The sequence below is a fragment of the Haemaphysalis longicornis genome, unplaced genomic scaffold, assembly GCF_048455015.1.
Source record: "Haemaphysalis longicornis isolate Haplotype H1 unplaced genomic scaffold, Haemaphysalis longicornis Haplotype H1 scaffold_15, whole genome shotgun sequence".
Classification (NCBI taxonomy): Eukaryota; Metazoa; Arthropoda; class Arachnida; order Ixodida; family Ixodidae; genus Haemaphysalis; species Haemaphysalis longicornis.
The window spans coordinates 14,026,280-14,044,874 of NW_027526257.1; the positions used below are offsets into that span (position 1 = coordinate 14,026,280).

The window sequence follows — 18,595 nt, forward strand, 5'->3', positions numbered from 1 at the left end:
GGGAGTGAGGCATGACCTGGGGTCCATACAACTTGGATGTAGGGCAGGGTCTTTATTGTCTGGAGAAGCTTGAGGGCGGGAGGTGAAATGCATCCGGTCAGAAAGTTCCGGCAAGCTTGCTGTGAGTCGGTAAGAATGGTTACATAGCCGGTAGGTGCTGTGGTGGCGGCGAGGGCTATGGCTGTCTCTTCGGCAGTAGTGGTGTTGGTATCAGCGATGGTGGCGGATGTCAGGATAGAGCCTTGAGCGTTGAGGGCAACCATTGTATGGGCTGTTCGGTTTGGGTAGGTTGCGACATCCGTGTATCGGGTGTTGGGATCGTTGGAGTATCGTCTCTCCAGGAGACGAACGCGTGCTTGTCTTCGACCCACGTTGTAAGTAGGGTGCATATGGCGCGGAATTGGCGAGACCTTGATGTGTGCGCGGATTTGGGTGGGCATGCGTTGTGGTGCGTCCAATGCAGTAGGAGCGGGACGGCCCAGGTGTGTCAAAACGGTGCGTCCCGTGGGGGTGAGGGAAAGGCGAGCGAGCTGGCCGACTTGCTGTGCCTCTAGGAGTTCAGACAGTGTGTTGTGGAGGCCGAGTCGGAGTAGGTGCGTGGTAGGAGTGAATGCAGGGAGTCCAAGAGCAATTTTGTATGTTCTGCGAATGAGTGCGTCGAGTTTGGAGTGTTCCTTTGGTTTCAGTTGGACGTACGGTGCCCCATATATGATGCGACTTATCAGGACCGCATGAATGAGTTGGCAGGTGTCTTTTTCTCGGAGGCCATGGTGCTGAGTGCAGACTCTTCGAATGAGGTGCGTAAGCTGCGTGACGGTTAGATGGAGTTGCGGAAGAAGAGCGGCTCCCGAGCCGTCGGCTTGCAAGGGAACGCCGAGAATTCGAAGAGTGGTCACTTGCGGGACAGGAACGGAGGATATGGTGACGGACGGGTCAGGGGTTGGTTGTGGAGGACGGCCGCGTGTGCGTGCGCGAAGAACCAGCAATGCCGATTTTTGGGGTGCACAGGGGAGGCCTCGGCGCTGTAGATATTCGAGCGTGTAGTCGATGGCTTGCTGTATATTGTCTTGCTGTTGTCCCGCCGATCCGGTGTTGGTCCACATTGTCAAGTCATCAGCGTAAAATGCGTGGTGGAGATTGGGGATTGTGGAGAGTTTGGCTGGAAGTTGGAGGAGGGCGATATTGAAAAGTAAGGGGGAAATGACGGATCCTTGAGGGGTGCCTTTTGCCGGCGTGGGAAAAGGGTCAGACTGTATGGTTCCAAGGCGTATTGTGGCTGTCCGATCTCTCAGAAAGGCTCGGACGAAGTTATACGTCGCCGCTCCACAGTTCGTTGTTTGAAGGCCTTGCAAGATGGCCTCGTGCGTGACGTTATCAAAGGCCCCTTGGACGTCAAGAGCGAGGATGGTGCTGGGCTGGGTTTTGCTTAGGTTATCGATAATTTGTTCTTTTAGTTGGAGGAGTACGTCTTGAGCGGATAGGTGGGCACGGAAGCCGAACATGGTATGGGGATAGAGATCGTTGTCTTCGAGGTAGGTTGTTAGGCGATAGTGCACCATATGTTCGAACAGCTTACCCAGGCACGAAGTAAGAGAAATCGGCCGAAGGTTGTCGATGGCTACAGGTTTGTGGGGCTTCGGTACTAGTATAATGTCCGAATGCCGCCATTCTTGGGGGAGGGTTCCGGCTTCCCAGTGTTTGTTAAAGAGGGTAAGGATGGATGAGAGAGTTTCATCATCTAGGTTTCGGAGCGTTTTGTTTGTTATGCGGTCTTTTCCCGGCGTGGTGTTGCGTGTCAAGCGAGCGAGGGCTTGCTCCAATTCTTGGATTGTGAAGGGAGCGTCGAGATCGGGGTTAGGACGGCCGAGGTATGGCAAGATCGTGGGAATAGGCGAGTTTTCAGGGGAACCAAAAAGTTTTGTGCGAACTGCATCTAGTAAGTGGTTATGTGGATGCGGGTGGTTGTGAATGAGCCGTTGTAGCTGCTGCTGCGCTGTTGTTTTGGAGGGTTTGGACCCCAAGAGGTGGCGCAGAATATGCCATGTGCGCTTGGTGCCCAACGTGCCTCCAAGTTTGTCGCAGAAAGATCGCCAGTTCTGGGTTCTCAGCTCCTCAGCGTATTGAGCGGCCCGCTGGGTGATTTCCGCAATCCTGCGTTTGAGGGAGCGGTTATGTTTTCTATTTTTCCATCTGTTCACGAGGCCTCGCCGAGCCCCCCACAGATGATCGAGATAGAAGTCGACTGAAGGATTGGCAGTTGTGAGGGGAATGATTTTAGTATGTTTTCGCACTAGAGCAGTTAGCCGGGCCGTCCATTGTTCGAGATCTTCGTCCGCAGGAGGAAGGGATGTAGGATCCTTGCGGAAAGATGACCAGTCTACGAGCGTTGCTTGTCCGATGCGTCGTCGAAGGGGAAGACTGGGCAAGGCGAGGGCTAGGATGTAATGGTCGCTTCCAAGAGTGTCTGGTAAGCGTGCCCACTCTAGATGGGGTGCATTGCGGGCAAATGTAACCGACTTAAGGAAATAAATTTTTGGTTTGTAGCCGATTTTCCGGTCGTTTATGTTTCATTCTCGCGGCAACGAAATTCCCGCAAAAGCGAATTTTCTGGCTTTCCCCGGCGGTTTCGTTATTGCGGGGTTCGACTGTATTTCACTTTTGAGGTAAAGCATTCACACTAACTGTAGTTGTTTCGAGAATAGTGTAGCCATCATCTGTAGAGCTTTAAAAAGAAAACGAGTTGGTGGCGCCATCTACTGGGGAGAGTTAGAATCAAGGTAAAATAGAATTTGCCCCCGCGCTAATTATTTAGGCAAGAAATGAGTGAAATATGTCGTATCAATTACTCAGTAACCTACACTACCTAGCCTAGCACAAGTTTGGAGGCCTAAAAGCACTTTGCGAGCTCAGAAACCTATCTGAACTATTTGAGGCGGGCAAGGCTTAGAACCAGTAGGGACGGCCATTTTGCTCACCCATCCGAGAAAAATGGTCGATTGTCGCTTTCCTGAGCATTATTTAGCAAGAAACACGTAATAAACAGCATCAAGTAAGATTACTTTATTCGGCCGTACCAAGCATAAAGCGCCGACCGCACTGCATTTGCTGTAATCAATACGCGAAGGTAAACTTCGTCTGCTCAGGAAGCTCGCTGGCGACGGTAAAGCCTGTGCCGGTAAGTTACCGTTCACGGTAACTCTCGCGCATGCGCAGTCGACTCCCGCAAACCCGGTAAACGGTAACGCAAACGCGGTAACGATATGCTAAAACTGCCTAATGAAAACCATCATGGGCATAGCTGCGACAGCAAAGGAGGCTGTAAAATCACCTTATGGATGAACTGATAGCGGCCGCAATTCATTCTGGGGCTGCGAAGTGAAACGGAGATTAACAGTGGCCCCACGTTTCTCCTTCTGCGACAGATGCCACAAGCCTAACCTAGGCCAAGCGCCTGTGACGTCATCTTGCCTTGCTAGGAAGCGCTGTTTCACCTCCTGCCTCCTTCTACTCCATAATTGGGGGAGTGTTCTTCCCACCATTTAGAAGTAGCATGATGGAGGCTATTGTGGAGGTTTGAATTTTGCCCCTTGGATTGACGTGGAGGCTAAAAATTGGTGACTTTTGAAATTATATTAGGACTTTGACAGTTTTATCAGCTTTACTCACCATTCACTCTATCAACCTTCTTGTTTTTCCATCACTTCGATTACCGCTTGATGTGGTTCAGCGATGGGTCATCACTTCACTGGCAGCAAAGGTGACGTTGCAGAAAGTTTAATTGACAGCTTAGTTTTGCCTTATCAATCAGTTTTCTGAATTGAAGATCGTCCTCCCACCCCTTTGAACATTTCTTTGGGCAACCCGCCGCGGTGGCTCAGTGGCTAAGGCGTTGTGCTGCTGAGCTTGAGGTCGTGGGTTCGATTCCCAGCCGCCACCGCCGCTTTTCTGATGGAGGCGAAAAGAGAAAACATCCGTGTGTACGAGATTTCGGCGCAAATTAGAGAGCCCTCTCAGGTGGTCAAAATCAATCTGGAGCCCTCCACTACGGCACGCCTCATCGCCTGCGTTGCGTTGGCGCGTTAAACCCCACAATCAATCAAATTTCTTTGGACGGCCACGCGGCAAAATTGGCTGAGCTCCCCCCCCTTTTACATAATGTTGTGCCCCATGGCAAATTAAGTTTAACAACCGCCGTCACCCAGAGAGCTTGTCGTTGTGGAAATAGCAGCAAATTGTGGCAGCACGGTGAATTGTTCTGTTTTTTGTCAAAATTTTCTAGGCCAAGCCAAAAACGCGCAGTCGGCAAAAAATTCAGCTTACCTCCCGGCATGGCTGAAACGTTTTATGCAAGAAAGGTAGAGAAAATACATTTCTTACTTACTGTCGTAAAATATTTCGTCATATTTAAATGTAAAGCTTACTCTTTGAGTTCTTTGTGGTCGGTAAGGCTTAGGATTGGCCTAGAAAATTTAGGCAAAGGTGTACATGTGTACATGTACATGTACATGTCAAAGGTGTACATGTTTGTGTCATCCCTCTTTTTAGTACTGCTTGGTGGGTGCATGACATTGCGCATTGCCACACACCACCTGCACGTTGTGCAAAGCCTGTGCCTGTAACAGCGTAGCCGTAATGATTGCCACGACCGTAATGACTGCCACGTAATGACGAACAACCGACCGTTGCTCGAGTAGTAGCAAACCGCGGTGTGTTGACGGTGGTGGCCACTGGAAAAGAAGTCCCAAAGGCGTGGATCATGTGTTGATGGGTGAACTCTCAGGGTGTGCTGCATTGCTCACTTTAGGAGACGCCCTCGACATTTGCTCCAGTCGGGCTCTGCACTGCCTTTGTGGTGTGTGTGTGTGTGTGTGTGAGAGAGAGATGTCGACTGACATCGATAAGAGTGATGGTGGTGGTGATGGTGGTGATGCCCCCGTTGTGCAGGCCTTCCTGAGCGATGCGGCGGCGGCCGGAGAGGGTCAGGTGCGACTGCGGGCACTCCTGCTGGAACAGGTGGGTGGCTCGAAGCCTCCGGTATTCAAGTTTTGGGCCATCTCCTTAAGGGGGCAGACTGGTCTTAGAGCTATTTCTTTTTATTTACTAACCAATTTTAATGAAACTGCATAGCATTATGGAGTTTTTGCTGATTTCAAACTTGCAATTAGATTTTTCTGCAAGTTGATTCCTTTTGAGATAATTAATGATTAATTATGTACATTATTTTTGGGGGGTCACAATTACAAAACAACCACTCCATACAGAATAGTGATTATGCCGTGGCTAGGCAGACAAATTACTGAAGAATACAACGTTTGAGGAATTTCTTTTTTTTTTTTTTAGCTATTTTTGGCCATTTTGCAGCACACTGAACTTCACTGTTCCAGCGCTCTGCCAGAATTGGCTCAGAGATGGTGTCAATTGAACACTGTAAAAATTTTCCAGAGCCTGCATTTTAAAATTTTTTTTTTCCAACATTGTATTCTCCACACATTTAGGTATCAGAAGCAAAACAAGTTATAGTTGTACCTGCTCTGGGTGACGAGATATCCAAGGGCAAAATGCTAGCTTAGCATTGTAAGAAAAGTGCTGTTTCACCTTCGAGTTCTGCACCAACTGAGCTGTAGAGTGCACTTTAAAATGCTGTTTACAATAAAATATGGTGCCTTATGCTGAGGAAATTTGCAGAATGGCTGTGGATGCCGCAAGGGCCATATTCCAGAAAACAATTTTTTGACCGTTTTTCAGTCCCAAAGACCTATCTGCCCCCCTTAACCAGCGATGCGGGGAGAGTGACACGTTTGCAGTTTTGGGGGTGCAATTCTTTGTTGCTTTTGTCACACTGGTGCTCTGTCAGCAGGCTCCTTTGTGCCGAAGAATGCAGGTGGCACTGGGTTGCAGCAGTCTTTCTCAAGGGCCATTTGCAAGTGTCTGTAGTCTTTTCTGAAAGGGGGGAGGGAGAGCTGGGAAGGAGGGGGAAAAAAAAAGCAGAAAACGGAGGAGCACTAGATAAACAAGAAGACAGAGAAGAGAAAGCGCAGTGTTACGAATCATCCAGCGCCGCCGTACTTTCCCGCATCACTCCTTGGCTGTGCGGCGAAGCCACTGCGTGCGCCTTCGAAAACAGGCGCCACCATGTCAGTGACAAGTTCCGACAAGCCCGGCTCAGACGCTTCGCTTTCGGTGCATTTCAAAACTTCGGCGGCCGCCGGCGAGGCTCGTCTCCACGCTCTTCAAGGACACAGAGGCCCCGCGAACTCAGCGGAGTCCTCCTCTCTCCCCTCTCTCAGACTCAACGTGCACCGAGGCTACGAACTCTGGAAAGAGCGTTGTGTGTGTGTCGGTGACGTTCGTGGCGTGTTCCAGCTTGTTGGCGTTTTGACCGTTACCGCTTTTGGGTATAAATAGACCCCCGCAAGCGCTGTAATTCATTCCTGTTAGAGCAGCGAATCGATGTTGTCGCTCTGCTCGAGTCCTGTTTTGTAACCTCACCCGTCGGGGCATTGTTCTTTGGCTTCGGCTCACCTCTCGCTATGAAGTAAACAGTTACGTTAGCCTACGGCTTCTGGACTTCTTCACGGCTGCAACAGCGGCTGGCCGCTCGCATCATACACGCTACCACTCGTATGTCGGAGGCCACGGAGCTCGGATCGGGTGCCCCCGCCCGGTCGCAACAGCAGTAAAAAGAAGAAAAATAGAAATACTACTGTCATTTGCGGGTGCGTGTGTGTTTTTTTCTTTTCTTTTTTTAGTGTGTTCAGATCAGCACCCACCATGTTCTAAGGATCCTCTCACTTCAAGGTGCCATGTCTGAATTACTGCCTTAATGTGCTCGTTAAGTATTTTTATATTGTGTAAGTTGCACGCAAACCTCACTTCATCATGCAATAATTGCCTGATTGATTGATCAAAAAAGCCATGTTGCAAGGCAGTAAACAGGCAGGAATAGTGCTGTCCCCTTTGAAGGGCTTGGAAACACTTTTTGAGCGTATGCCCATTTGACACGTACATTCTAAGACAAAGGAGAAGACTCCTCCACCCTCTACCGCAATGTCCTGTCTGCCGTTACAGACGTCTTCTGTTGCAGTGCTTATATATTTCAGTTTACAGGGTCTGCTCTGAAATAGAAGTGTATACATTTTCGTAAATTTATGCGTGCTTTTGGTGTCCCCTACATTGCAGTTTTATACTGCTGCTGTGCTTATGCTATGCTGTCAACTAAAGGGAAAAAAGAATGGTGTCATATTTTGCTTTTTCCAACCTTTCTTGGTCATGTAATAAATGTTTTTTTTTTTTTTTGTAATGTTTGTGGGCATAATGGGTCTAGCTACGGGGTATCAAACCACCCCGGCTAGCCTCGTTAGAGACGTTGAGCGCCAATTCGGGCTCGATGGTCCCTTGTGGGCTAAGTGGGGTTCAGGGTGTTCCCCCACGCCCGGAACTGACCCATCCAAAATGCCCCAGAGAGGTTCGCGGCGTCCACAAGGGAGACGCCGCGACGGGTTCGACTCACCGACACAGGCGACGACAGGCTCCAAGGGGCCAGGACGAACCAGGGGGTTTATTGGCCGAGTTGTACAGTGCATAATAACGCCAAGGCCGGGTTAAGAACTACACTGTACCGACGCGCGCCTCAAGGCCGGGCTCGAGCGGGCCCGACGGCTGAGGCGACACGGGGGCTGCCGGCGAGGTGGGGGTAGCCTACCTCGCGCGTCCGATTGGGGTCATGGGCCCCGCTCCGGACGGGTGGCGGCGAGGGTGCGATACGAGCCGCGATCCCTCGCGTTCCCTATACTCTGGCCTCCATCCCTTTTCATGCGCTCGGGCCAAGGGCCAAGAGAGCGATCCCCGAGCGAGCGAGCGAGAGCGTGAGAGACCCGCGAAACGTGCGCGTCGCGGTTATAAGGCGCGGAGGAGAGGAGGCAGGTTCCCGGGCGAGGAGGAGCGACAGCGGCGGCGGGACAGTGGGTGCCCGCCGGCGCGTCGGCCTGCGAGGTGGCTTCACGTGCGCGGGAAAGCGCGCTCGTTCGAACATCACGCTCTCGGGAGGAGGAAAAAGGAACATGCGGATCCCCACATGTTTCACCGAATTTTTGATGCCTCTCAAGAAACATTTATTGCAATCCCTGCATTGTACTTTAGGCACAAAAAAAATGAGAGGCTTTTATGTTCCTCTTTGGTGCAATTTGGGTAGCATGGGAGTGTAAGTGTGTTTACATGCTTATGAATTCTACACCTGTGTTCATTGCGTTCTGCATTCCTACAATTCCTTCCAAACAGGAATTAACTTGGAGTATTTCCTTTTAAAAATAGGTATGGCTTTCTTTTTATTTTATGTATTCAATTGAAAGTTTTTTTGCAAAAGTAATCTGTGTGTTGACTTAAGGGAGCAGACTAGTCTTAGATATATGTTTTTATTTACCAACCAATTTTAATGAAACTGCACTGCGTTATAGAGTTTTTTGTGCTGATTTCAAATCTGCCATTGGATGTTTTGTAAGTTAATTATATTTTGAGTTAATTAATGATTAATTGCCATTATTTTGGGTCACAGTTACAAAATAACCACTCCATACAGAATGGCAATTACCATGTGGCTAGGCAGACAAATGACTAAAGAATACAACATAGGAAGAACTTTTTTGGTTCAGCTATTTTTGGTCGTTTTACAACACAGGGAAGTTCGCTTCTCCCGCGCTCTGCCAGAAATGGCTCGCAGGTGGTGCCAATTGAACACAGTAATAATTTTCCACAGCCCCCATTTCAAAAATTTGTTTCCAACATTGTATTCTCCACACATCTCGGTATCAGAAGCAAAAAGAATTAAAGTTGTACCTGCTCTGGGTACCAAGATATCTGAGGACGAAATGCTAGCTTTGCATTGCAAAAAAAGTGCCGTTTCACCATCGAATTCTGCGCTAACTGAGCTGTAGAGTGCACTTTAAAATGCTATTATAATATAATAACAACAAAATGTGGTGCCTTTTGATGAGGAAATTTACAGACTGATAGAAAAATGGCCGTGGAGGCCAAAAATGCCATTCTTGAGAAAGCGCTTTTTTTTACCGTTCTTCAGCCCCAAAGACCCTACTGCCCCCTTAAAGGTGCAGCTCCACTACAAGCAAAATGCATCTAGACAGAAGGATGAAGTGGAGTGCACAAATTTCAGCATGCCTTTCAATGTGCATCAACTAGTTGTGTATATCTCACATGTAGGTATGGCGTTTGGATGTCTTCCAACGTACCTGGCCAGGCATCATGGCACTATTTGGCACTCTTGAACTAAGCATTGATATCTGTGTCTTCTGTGAGTCTGGCAGTAACTATGAACAAGCACAGCATCGACAGTCAACATTGGCGTGACGTAGAAACAAATACCCCAACCCGATGAAGTTTTTGCCGCTGTGTTTTTGGGTTCACACCTTTCTGCCTTGTGTTCTGTCTGTCGCTCAGTGTGCCAGAAGGTGTAATGTTGAAGCACAATATTGCCACGGCCCATCGATTCAGCGACAGCTCAGAAAGGATCTCAACAGTGGTGACTGTCCATGCCGTCAATCCCACCATAGCACGAAAACAGATGCACGTGTTCTGGCGCATGGAAGTGAAAGAAGAGAAAACTCGTGTGTGTGTGTTGCTCGGTAAGGGCATCGCCATTAGTCCTGTGATTCAGGCCCAATTCCCGCATTAAACTAATTGCTTACGCGTAACGAACCTCAGCATTACGCTACAATATTGACCCCCTCTTGAACCTGCGTGCAGGTGCACGTCCTGGAAGGAGGCCTGTCCCTGCATGGCCGGCTGGCCACCCCCGACCTGGGTCCACTCCAGAGGCGTTTGGTTGAGCGCCTGGGGCAGCTCCAGCAGGCCGTCCGGGCCACCGCCTTGCACGGGTGCGTACGTGGGATGGCTGGCAGCCTGCCTCGTTGGCCCACCCATCATCATTTCCGTAACAATACGGAAGGGCCGTGGACAATAGTTGTACAATCTATCGTCATCAGCACTGCACCGAGAATGTCACCATCATTGATGCCTATCATCGTTCCGTGATCAGCATGTGCTGGTGCTGTGTCTTCAGTTGCCAGTACTAACCTAGCTACCGGTTGGTCGCTCTCTCCCTTGGGCCTCGCTTGTCCCCGGAGGTTGAAGAATCCCACCGTCGTTATAGCCGGCTTGAGCAGAGAAAGATAGTTTTCGAAGCATTTGCAGGTCTTCACTCAGTGTTTAACAAATCCAAAAAGGGAAGGCTGTGCATAGTTAGCAGTGCATGCTCCAACCAATACAACCCTTGGGGAAAACCAGTGCCTACATGTTTACTTTAGCAGCCCTTCTCGCTACTGCTAAATTGATTGATCAGTTACATTTGTTGGTGCTGTTTGCCCTTTGTTGGCCTTGTTTTATTAACAAACATGATCATCATTTACGAACAATCAATGCCTTCCACATCACATGTATGGTTTTTTTTTTTTTTTTTTTTTTGGTATGTTTAGGTGAAAAACAGCAGCCTAGAGCATGTTTTCTTAAAGTGGGTTCCCCTCCTCGGGGTTGCACGAGCAACTGATAAATTTTCCCTCATTGCGTACTCGCCGAGTAACTTAGATGGCGAACCCTAGGTGCGATTGATCAACGGAACCTCCATTACACATGCACGAGTGTCAGTAAGCACATCTCGGTGCATAACAGAAACGCGCGAGCTGCGCAATAATACCAGCCAGCAGCTTGTAGCCAGCCAGACTCCGAAAACGGGCCGCGTGGTTAAACTATTGCACTTGAATCTCGGCCTTATATTACCCCCATGTGCATTTCTCCTGTTTGGAGATTGGTGCCGCTAGCGTACACGCTCGCGTAAAGTCGACATTCACGTGCAATAAATTCTAGAGCAAGCTAGCTTGCTTCCTTTTGAATTCATTGCATGTGACTGTAGCATGAACAGAATGAAAAAGGGGGAGGGAGGGGGGGGGGGGAGGGTTCCTTGGCACTTAACGAAGCTTAGCAGGGTTCCCTGGGACCGACATGCTTGAGAACCCCTGGCCTAGAGGGTCTGGTTTATCTGACTATACTGGGAAAGCTGAGGCTTTCTTGTCTCAAAGGCTTTGGAAAGATAAAATCCCTGCCGCCTTACCTCCCGTCCTTAGCGAGAGATAAGAGGGGCAGTTGCAAGGTGTCTGCCACCGTGATGGCTAGCCTGGCATGGCCATTTTGAAGATCGGAATTCTAGCACGAATAATGCAATGCATGCACAGCAGTGCAATTTCTTTTGTGTTTAAGTAAAATCTGTCGTGCACTTATGTTGCCCGTGATAGCGTGTGTAGCACATGCTTGAGGTTGGCTGATGCTGTCACGTTTATTCCTTATTATGGATAATGAAGGTGATTGTTTGAATAAGTGGTTTGTTTCACCACGTACCATTAGGCAAGCTCGGTGGTGCCAATATGTTGTTGCAGCTTATATTGTTGTGAGTAGGCTGTACGGTAAGTTGGTTGCTTTAAGGGGGTCGTGAAGAGAAAATGCATTCGTCTTTGCTTAATTTTGTCTGCTTGAGCGACCTTTTAAGAACATAAATCCCAAATATTTTCACAATTCATTGCTTCTGGAATATAGGAGGCGCCGTTGAAATTCTCGTTTTGAGGCGCATCGCAAGCGACCATGCGCGCACCGTCGGTCGGCAGCGCAACTAGAATGACGTCACGTCAAGTACATCCGAGAGTTCAACGTGGTTCAATGTTTTTCGTGTATAATGTTCTGCAAAGCTGCAAACCCGATATTTAAAAAATACTGCATCATTTATTCGTTGCCAAAAAACAGTTTTCTATCCACGTGAGCGGTGTCGTGACCGCTTCAGTGGCTTCAGTTGTCTGGCAACCATTGCAGCAGAACTCAGACCTACTGGGTGTTTGTACAGTTTGTAGCCAGTTTCCCTGCGGAATTTCATGTTCTTTTGCCGAATTCTCTTCGGAATGTTACCTTTTTTGTATAGAATAGCCCAATACCTCTCAAGCAAAAAAAAAAAAAGAGAAAAAACAGTTCCCCTTGTGTGATTCGAACTTGCGGCCTCCGGGCCAGCCCAACGTTACAACCAGCCTGTCGGACACTTTATCCACTACACTATCGATGGGAGAAGCTCGCGCAATGAAAAAATGCTGTATAAAAGCCTCTTCGCATTTGTAACCCAGAAGTCTGTCGTGTTTTTATAAATTCTGATCAACACAGAGCTTTAACCGCCAACTTACTGTTGAGCGCTTCTGCAGAAAGCCAAATCGGAGCGTATACAATCAACGAAACAGCGTTAACAGCATTGTTTATTGCAGGAAACTGGAAAGCAATCGTCGCACCGCGTGAGGTTGGGACTCGGCGACTCGGCGCTGTATCGCTGCTTCTCGCTAGTTATTTTTGCGCTTGAGGATGATGGATGGTTTTTAAGTTCCGACTACTCGAGGTTCCTTCGATAAGCGTGCTTACGTAAGAAACTCTCATTTTAAGCGTTCAGTCATTTATCTCGTCAGGTCAGAAGTTTCACGTTCGGGCAACTCACATTACAGGCTACATGAGACAGACGTCGGCAAACAAAACGACAGTTTAGACTCGTGGAAAACACCGTAAACAGTTTACGAATGCCCAGTTTCGATTTATGTGGTTACTTCTGCCTGCGCCACTCGCCGGCGTTGTTGGCTGAAAGTTTGACCATGTTGGTCAGTCGTATCAGAGATCAGACATCTCCCGTTCAGTTGCAGGGCAGGTTTCATCATGGCGCCGATGTTGTAGCTTTATCTGACCCTTGGCAAGCCCGCTTTATGCCGACATATTGTGCAGACGAGGGAGAACTGCGATTGGCTGCTTACTGACTTACTGCAATGTCACTTCACGAGTTGAGGAGGAAAGCCTCGGTGAAACCGAAACTGCATTTGTTTTCCTATTTGCCGATATCGGGCGACGAAACGGGTATGCATTGTTTGTTTATCAAGGTTCCACGTTTATAAGCGCACACACAACACAGTTTTTTTGAAAATCTCTTCACGGCCCCTTTAATCGACCAAGAGATAAGCTAGCATCAGTGTCATCAGGTTTCTTCTCACTTGTCACCATCATCATCAGCAGCAGCAGTGTAGTGCGTTACCGTATTTTCGCGCGTATAACCAGCACCAAAAATGCGATCATTTTAGTGGCAAATTAGGGGTGCGGATAATACACAGGGTTTTTTCTTTAGTGCAGCTTCACGGCAATGCGCATTGTGTCATGAAGCTCCTGCGCAGTAACACTGACTAAGCCTTCCGTGGCAGCGATTGTGCAAAACATACAAGGGCAAGGAAGAAAAAACAACCTGGATGGAACCGAAGATGATCGTGTGTACAACAGTGAGGACTGCGGCTCAAGTGATAGCTCTAGCGAGAGTAGTGACACTGAGTGAATTGACTTTTGCCTTGCAGTCAGTGTATTCTACTTGCTAAACATACGCTTTTTCTGTCTACACAGTATGTGATTTGTTTCTTGAGCAGTAGCTTTCGTGCAGCCTTTCCTGTGTCAAATGTGTGGGCAATACGTGAGGATTTTTTTTTTTTTTTTTTTTTTCAGCTGGCTGAAAGTAGGGGTGCGGATTATATGCTGGGGCGGGTTATATGCGCGAAAATACGGTATTTCCCCTCTCACTGTTTTGTGCATTCCCTCTGTCCTCATTAGTTCCGTGACGAAAAGTTGTGTAGTGACCTGAACCCCCATCAGGCGTGCTTTATTGTGCTTCCTTTTCAGATTTTTATCTTTTACGCTCTCGCAAGGGTTCTGCGCTCATCTCAGAAAAACTTCTTTGCATTAAACCAATGCATGCACTCTTTTATTACCATTAATATCCCAGCATCATGCCGTTGCAGTTACCAATCCTAACTGGTACGTGTAATTATGCAAAGCCTCGTTCCACTTGCAACTAGTGCGTGGTTTTTTGGCCTTTCCTCGTATTCATCCCCCATGGCTGCCACTGGTTATTGTAAACTTTGCACGTGCGATGCTCAGCTAATGTGGCAGCCGGTACTGCCGGTTGTTGACCCAACGGCTGCTCCGCTGTGTTTCAGTCATGTTCACTTGGCGCAGATCCATGGGCCTTGTTGCCAGTCCTAACCACCACCTTCTGTGCCAATTTGCAACCTGCAGTCCAACCCAAAAACATTACTAAAATGGCAAACTGCTTCATGGAGAACAAATAGAAATCATGCAAAGCTTAAAGAGAAAAAAAAGAATGTGGATAAATATATGCAGGGGGATAAATTAATTTAGGTAACGCTTGGTGTCAGGCTAGTTGGTGGAACATCTTTTGAAAGGGCTGCACTAGGGACTGATGTCTGAAATGGACACGGAAATGGACACATCTCATATGGAAGATTGGAGAAGTGACGTAAGGCAAAGTTAATTTACCGTAGAACACTGACAAGCCTAAGAGTTTTCCCTTGTTGTAATGAGGATATTCTAATGAGGAAGGCCCATAGTGAGGCTTGATGAGCCGTAGCCCCATTTCAGTGGCCTCTAACTGTGTCCGCAGTTCGCCTCGCCCCGGTTCCTCTGCCTGCAGCAGCCGATCGTCCACGTCCTCCCTGAGCGGGCCTTTCCTGCCTCACTGTGTGAGTTGCCCCAGAGTTCCTTGCCCGTCTCCTCTGGGGAAAAAGCCCAGCCCCAGTTTCGCACCCATCCTTGTCCCAGGCCGGTTATGAGCCCTTTGCGACATGTGTAGCCTTCGGAAAAATTTGAAACTTCCTGTGTATGTTTTTGATAACCAAAATTTCGCTTTAAAACCATAAAAAACTCGGATCTCATCAGTAGTTAATTAATTAGGTCGTAGCCTGATTGTAGACATGCTGTCGTAAATGTGACCACCATTTCCTAACCATTGTTACAACAGAAAACGCATACACATTATTGTGATCTGTAGCCCTTATAGATTGAGGTAACAACTTCGGTTTTGCTTTAGTAAAGTTTTAACTGGAGAGAAAACGTAAAACCAAGAACACCTAATTGGCGCGCCGAGCATTTGACGTGTCGAGTAGGTGTTCTTGAACCGCTCAGTAGGTGTTCTTGAGCCCCACTTGAAGCGCTCAGCCAGCATTTGAATTTCCCGCCGTAGAGCGGGAAATGTGAATCCTGGCTGAGCGGTTCAAGTGGGGATGACGACGATTGTAACTGAGAGAAATGTTCTTAAAAGTTGCGTGTACAATTGTACACGCCGTGTCGCAAAGGGTTAGCATCAAGACATGGAGTGCTGAGCGTTGCTTCGCTTAGCAACGGGCCTGTAGCAGTGATGGCAGTTGGGCGTGCTCTCAGGTGTGTGGACGTTGCGACAAGTTGGTGAGGTCTGTGACTTGCGTCTTGCAACGAATGGCACCAAAGAACACTGGCAAACAGAAGGCAAACCACATGAGGTAGGCTCTAACTTTCGAGCGGCGTTTTACTGAGGAAAGAGTTTAAATATTAATTGCGTGTGAGTGTTTAGGACAATTTGGAGGAACACGGAATGTCCCAGAAGGATGTGGCATGTAAGAAATGGAAGGATAGTAGGGTGTGACGTGAATGTGTGGTTCAGTCAGGGTACATGGTGGCAATACTATAGTCAGAGATGGTTTGTTACAGTATCTAACAGCTTGCCTTTTTTTGTCTCAGTTGCAGTCAGAAACTCCGTATGCACTTGCTAAGGAACGTGCCAAACAGAAAATGGTGCGTTTTCATAAGCGCTAAGGCTAGCCAGCACAGGTCCAGTGGCTTAAAAAAAGCAATGGGCGGCAATATCCCAGAACTTGACTTGTGAATGATAACACCAATGTGCTCCTGCCTGGTTATGTGAGGGAAAAACATACATTGTTCTAAGTAAAGAAATGCAAGACATACTAGTCACCGTCACAGTAGCCTCTCATTTTGCGACCTGTCGCCGTGCATGTTATTGTGACTTCAACTTCATTGAGCCACTTACCTTGTCGAGCATTTGGTTATCACCAAAGATAACCAACGAATAGAGTAACTGAGACCATCTTGTCAGCAGCTCGCAATAACCACTTTCAGAGTCATCGTTTGCTTTAATGAGACGCCTTGGGGTTGCCTCAAAGGTGTGAGAAATTAATGCAGGACCGATTCGGAAAACTTGCTATCATCAGAATTGAAAAGTAATGTGCCTTTGTGCACTTTGTTGTCTACATCACCACTTCGAAATTCAAAATGTAGTTTCAACATTTTCAAGCTCTACATTGCCCTCCTGAATTTCTAAGTGTCAGAAACAGCGGCACAGTTTTTGCAGTCAAAGGACATACAAGTCCACTGCGATTAAGGTATAAATTAGGCACGCAGCATTTTTTTGCCTTCCTTATTTTATTTTGTTGTGACTGGGTTTCCATTAATCATAAATACACATTGCGTAGACATTTTTCCGTTCATTGCTTTATGCAGTGCTGTGTTTGTTTTATCTGGGTCAGACAACTCCCGCAAAACTGAAGGCTTCTTTTATTTGTCATTTTTTACTACACTGAACTGCTTCAAAGCAGCTCTGTATTCTATTTTCCCATAGAATTTCATTGGCGAGGGCTGCTTTGGGCTCCCAGGAACTTCCCAGAGCAGCCCAGGACTTAGAAGAGACCTGAAATGTAAAGTGTCTTAATATACAGAAAATTTGGTGCCGCCTTATCTAAACTACGTGCATGAAAGGTGGCAAAATAACAGTCACATCATGTTATATATGGAACGTGCTGGAATGAAGCAACGTTAATTTAAAGAGCGATGGTGTCCTCTCTGTGTGTATTACCTGACTTTGAAAAATCTAAGGTACCATACGTGAACTGGTGAATGTCTGCTGCAAAGCGTATATTATTGTCTCTCATTGCTGTTTTCTTTAATCATGAGAATGTGTGTGCTCAGTTCAAAGCCTGGCTTCCATGTTATGCAGGATGAACTGTGGGAAGGAACGACATCAGGTACGGCATCTGCCGAACAGCAGGTACATGCTTCTCGCTATTGTTCTTGTTCATATTGCTCTTATTTTCGCTCTCCTGTTTTTTCCTGTCATCCCATGATGATCATTAGTACACTTAGCCTAGTTTGTGCTGGCTGCTTCCAGGGCACTGCTCTAAGGAGTCTGTAATGGCAGCTCCTAATGTCAAGTAATTAATGGGGTTTATAAGTGTCGACTGACAACTTCTCTGTCGTTAATTGTCTCGAAGCGGGCAGAAAAGTTGGTAATGCACGAAGTGGACGGAATAAAGTGCTATTTGCAACCAGGGCCATCCCATAGTAGATGGGGGCCATCCAAATTTTCAATTCAAAGTTGCGCAAGTCCAAAAACAACCCTGTCAGAATAGCCAGGTACCTCGAATTGGTTGCAGTGTAGCTGTGGCTGACAAGTCAACGTCAGCTTTTGCCTGACGAGTGTGAATTTGTAATGAAGCAGCGTTAGAGGTAAAAGCTGGAACGTTATAGTTTCCCCTGTTTTGAAAGCAAGTAGCCTCACTCGCTGACTTTTTCACAATACAAGGAAACGTGTTTAATGTTTAATTCTGATAGCTTGAATGCTAATGGCGTGTGCAATAATAATTACTCCCACCTCCCCTCGCGGGAACCCCTGTGTAGATGTGACGCATAGGGGGTTCCGTTGTTGTTTCCGTCAGGTTGATTCTCCCATCGCGTGAAACGGGCCGTGAACCCCCTGCCGCGGCTATGACGCAACGTGTCGTGGCTATGACGCAACACAATCCAACACAATCCACTTTAATCCAATCCAATCCAAATCCAACCCAACCCATTCGAATCCAATCCAATGCCCCTTACGAGAGAGTGTTCGCTATTGGAGAGGAGAGGGGGTGAGCGGCGGAGAGCGCAGCTCGCACGGTAAAGAGAATGGGGGAGGGGTGTGGACGGACAACAACAACGCCGTATGGAGGGACAAGGCGAGTGAATGAGATGCAGTCGCATCTAATAATTTAAAAAAGGACACTAGCATGAAAATAGCCGCCAACCCTATTGTTGTGGTCCACTGCCGAATGGGTAAGGCTTCTCACAAGTGTTAAAATGAAAAGAAAAAAAAAAGGAATGCTGTTGTAAAGAGGGACCCAGGGGCCCTCGTGTGAATTCAGCAGAGAGAGGATTCTATCAGCCAGCTTCACTAAACCTGATTTGATCACCTCTGTTGAAGGAGCACCTCAGTGGGTCATGGTCCTGGATACACAGAATGGCACTGATCTCTCTTGGATCCTGTGGCCACGTACCTGGCAAGATGAAGGCAGTTGTCGCTGTGTTGTTGTCTCGACCATTGCTCTGTTTTGTACGAACAGTCGCGGTGAGGATCTTTCGTTTGAAGGTAGTTTTACAATATCACCTTTGGAGATGTGTGAGCTTTGAACAGGCAGTGCCGTCAGTTTTTTAAATGAAAGGGTAGAAGCAGTTTGAACCTCTTTAGGCACCAATGTGAGCTCTCCGCCACCCTTTCCTTGTTTCCCATAATAGGAGACAATATTGGCAGGGCCCCAAAAACACTCGGATAATGATAAATGTGCAAATTCACAGGCAGGTTGTTGATTAGTGGTGGTGAAGACTGTTGGTTACCCACGACACAAAAAATTATTTTTTATCTACGCACTCCCCCTCT

The 18,595-nt window shown here is 47.7% G+C and overlaps 1 protein-coding gene across 1 annotated transcript in view; it reads left to right on the plus strand.

The window, feature by feature from the left end:
• The window catches only part of Spg (dedicator of cytokinesis spg), a 126,566-nt gene that overhangs the window by 94,803 nt on the left and 13,168 nt on the right, over positions 1–18,595 (plus strand). The window contains exons 31-34 of the mRNA XM_077695583.1: positions 4,945–5,013; positions 9,757–9,887; positions 14,519–14,597; positions 16,901–16,951. Coding sequence (XP_077551709.1) covers positions 4,945–5,013; positions 9,757–9,887; positions 14,519–14,597; positions 16,901–16,951 — 330 coding nt within the window. The remainder of the gene's footprint in view (positions 1–4,944; positions 5,014–9,756; positions 9,888–14,518; positions 14,598–16,900; positions 16,952–18,595) is intronic.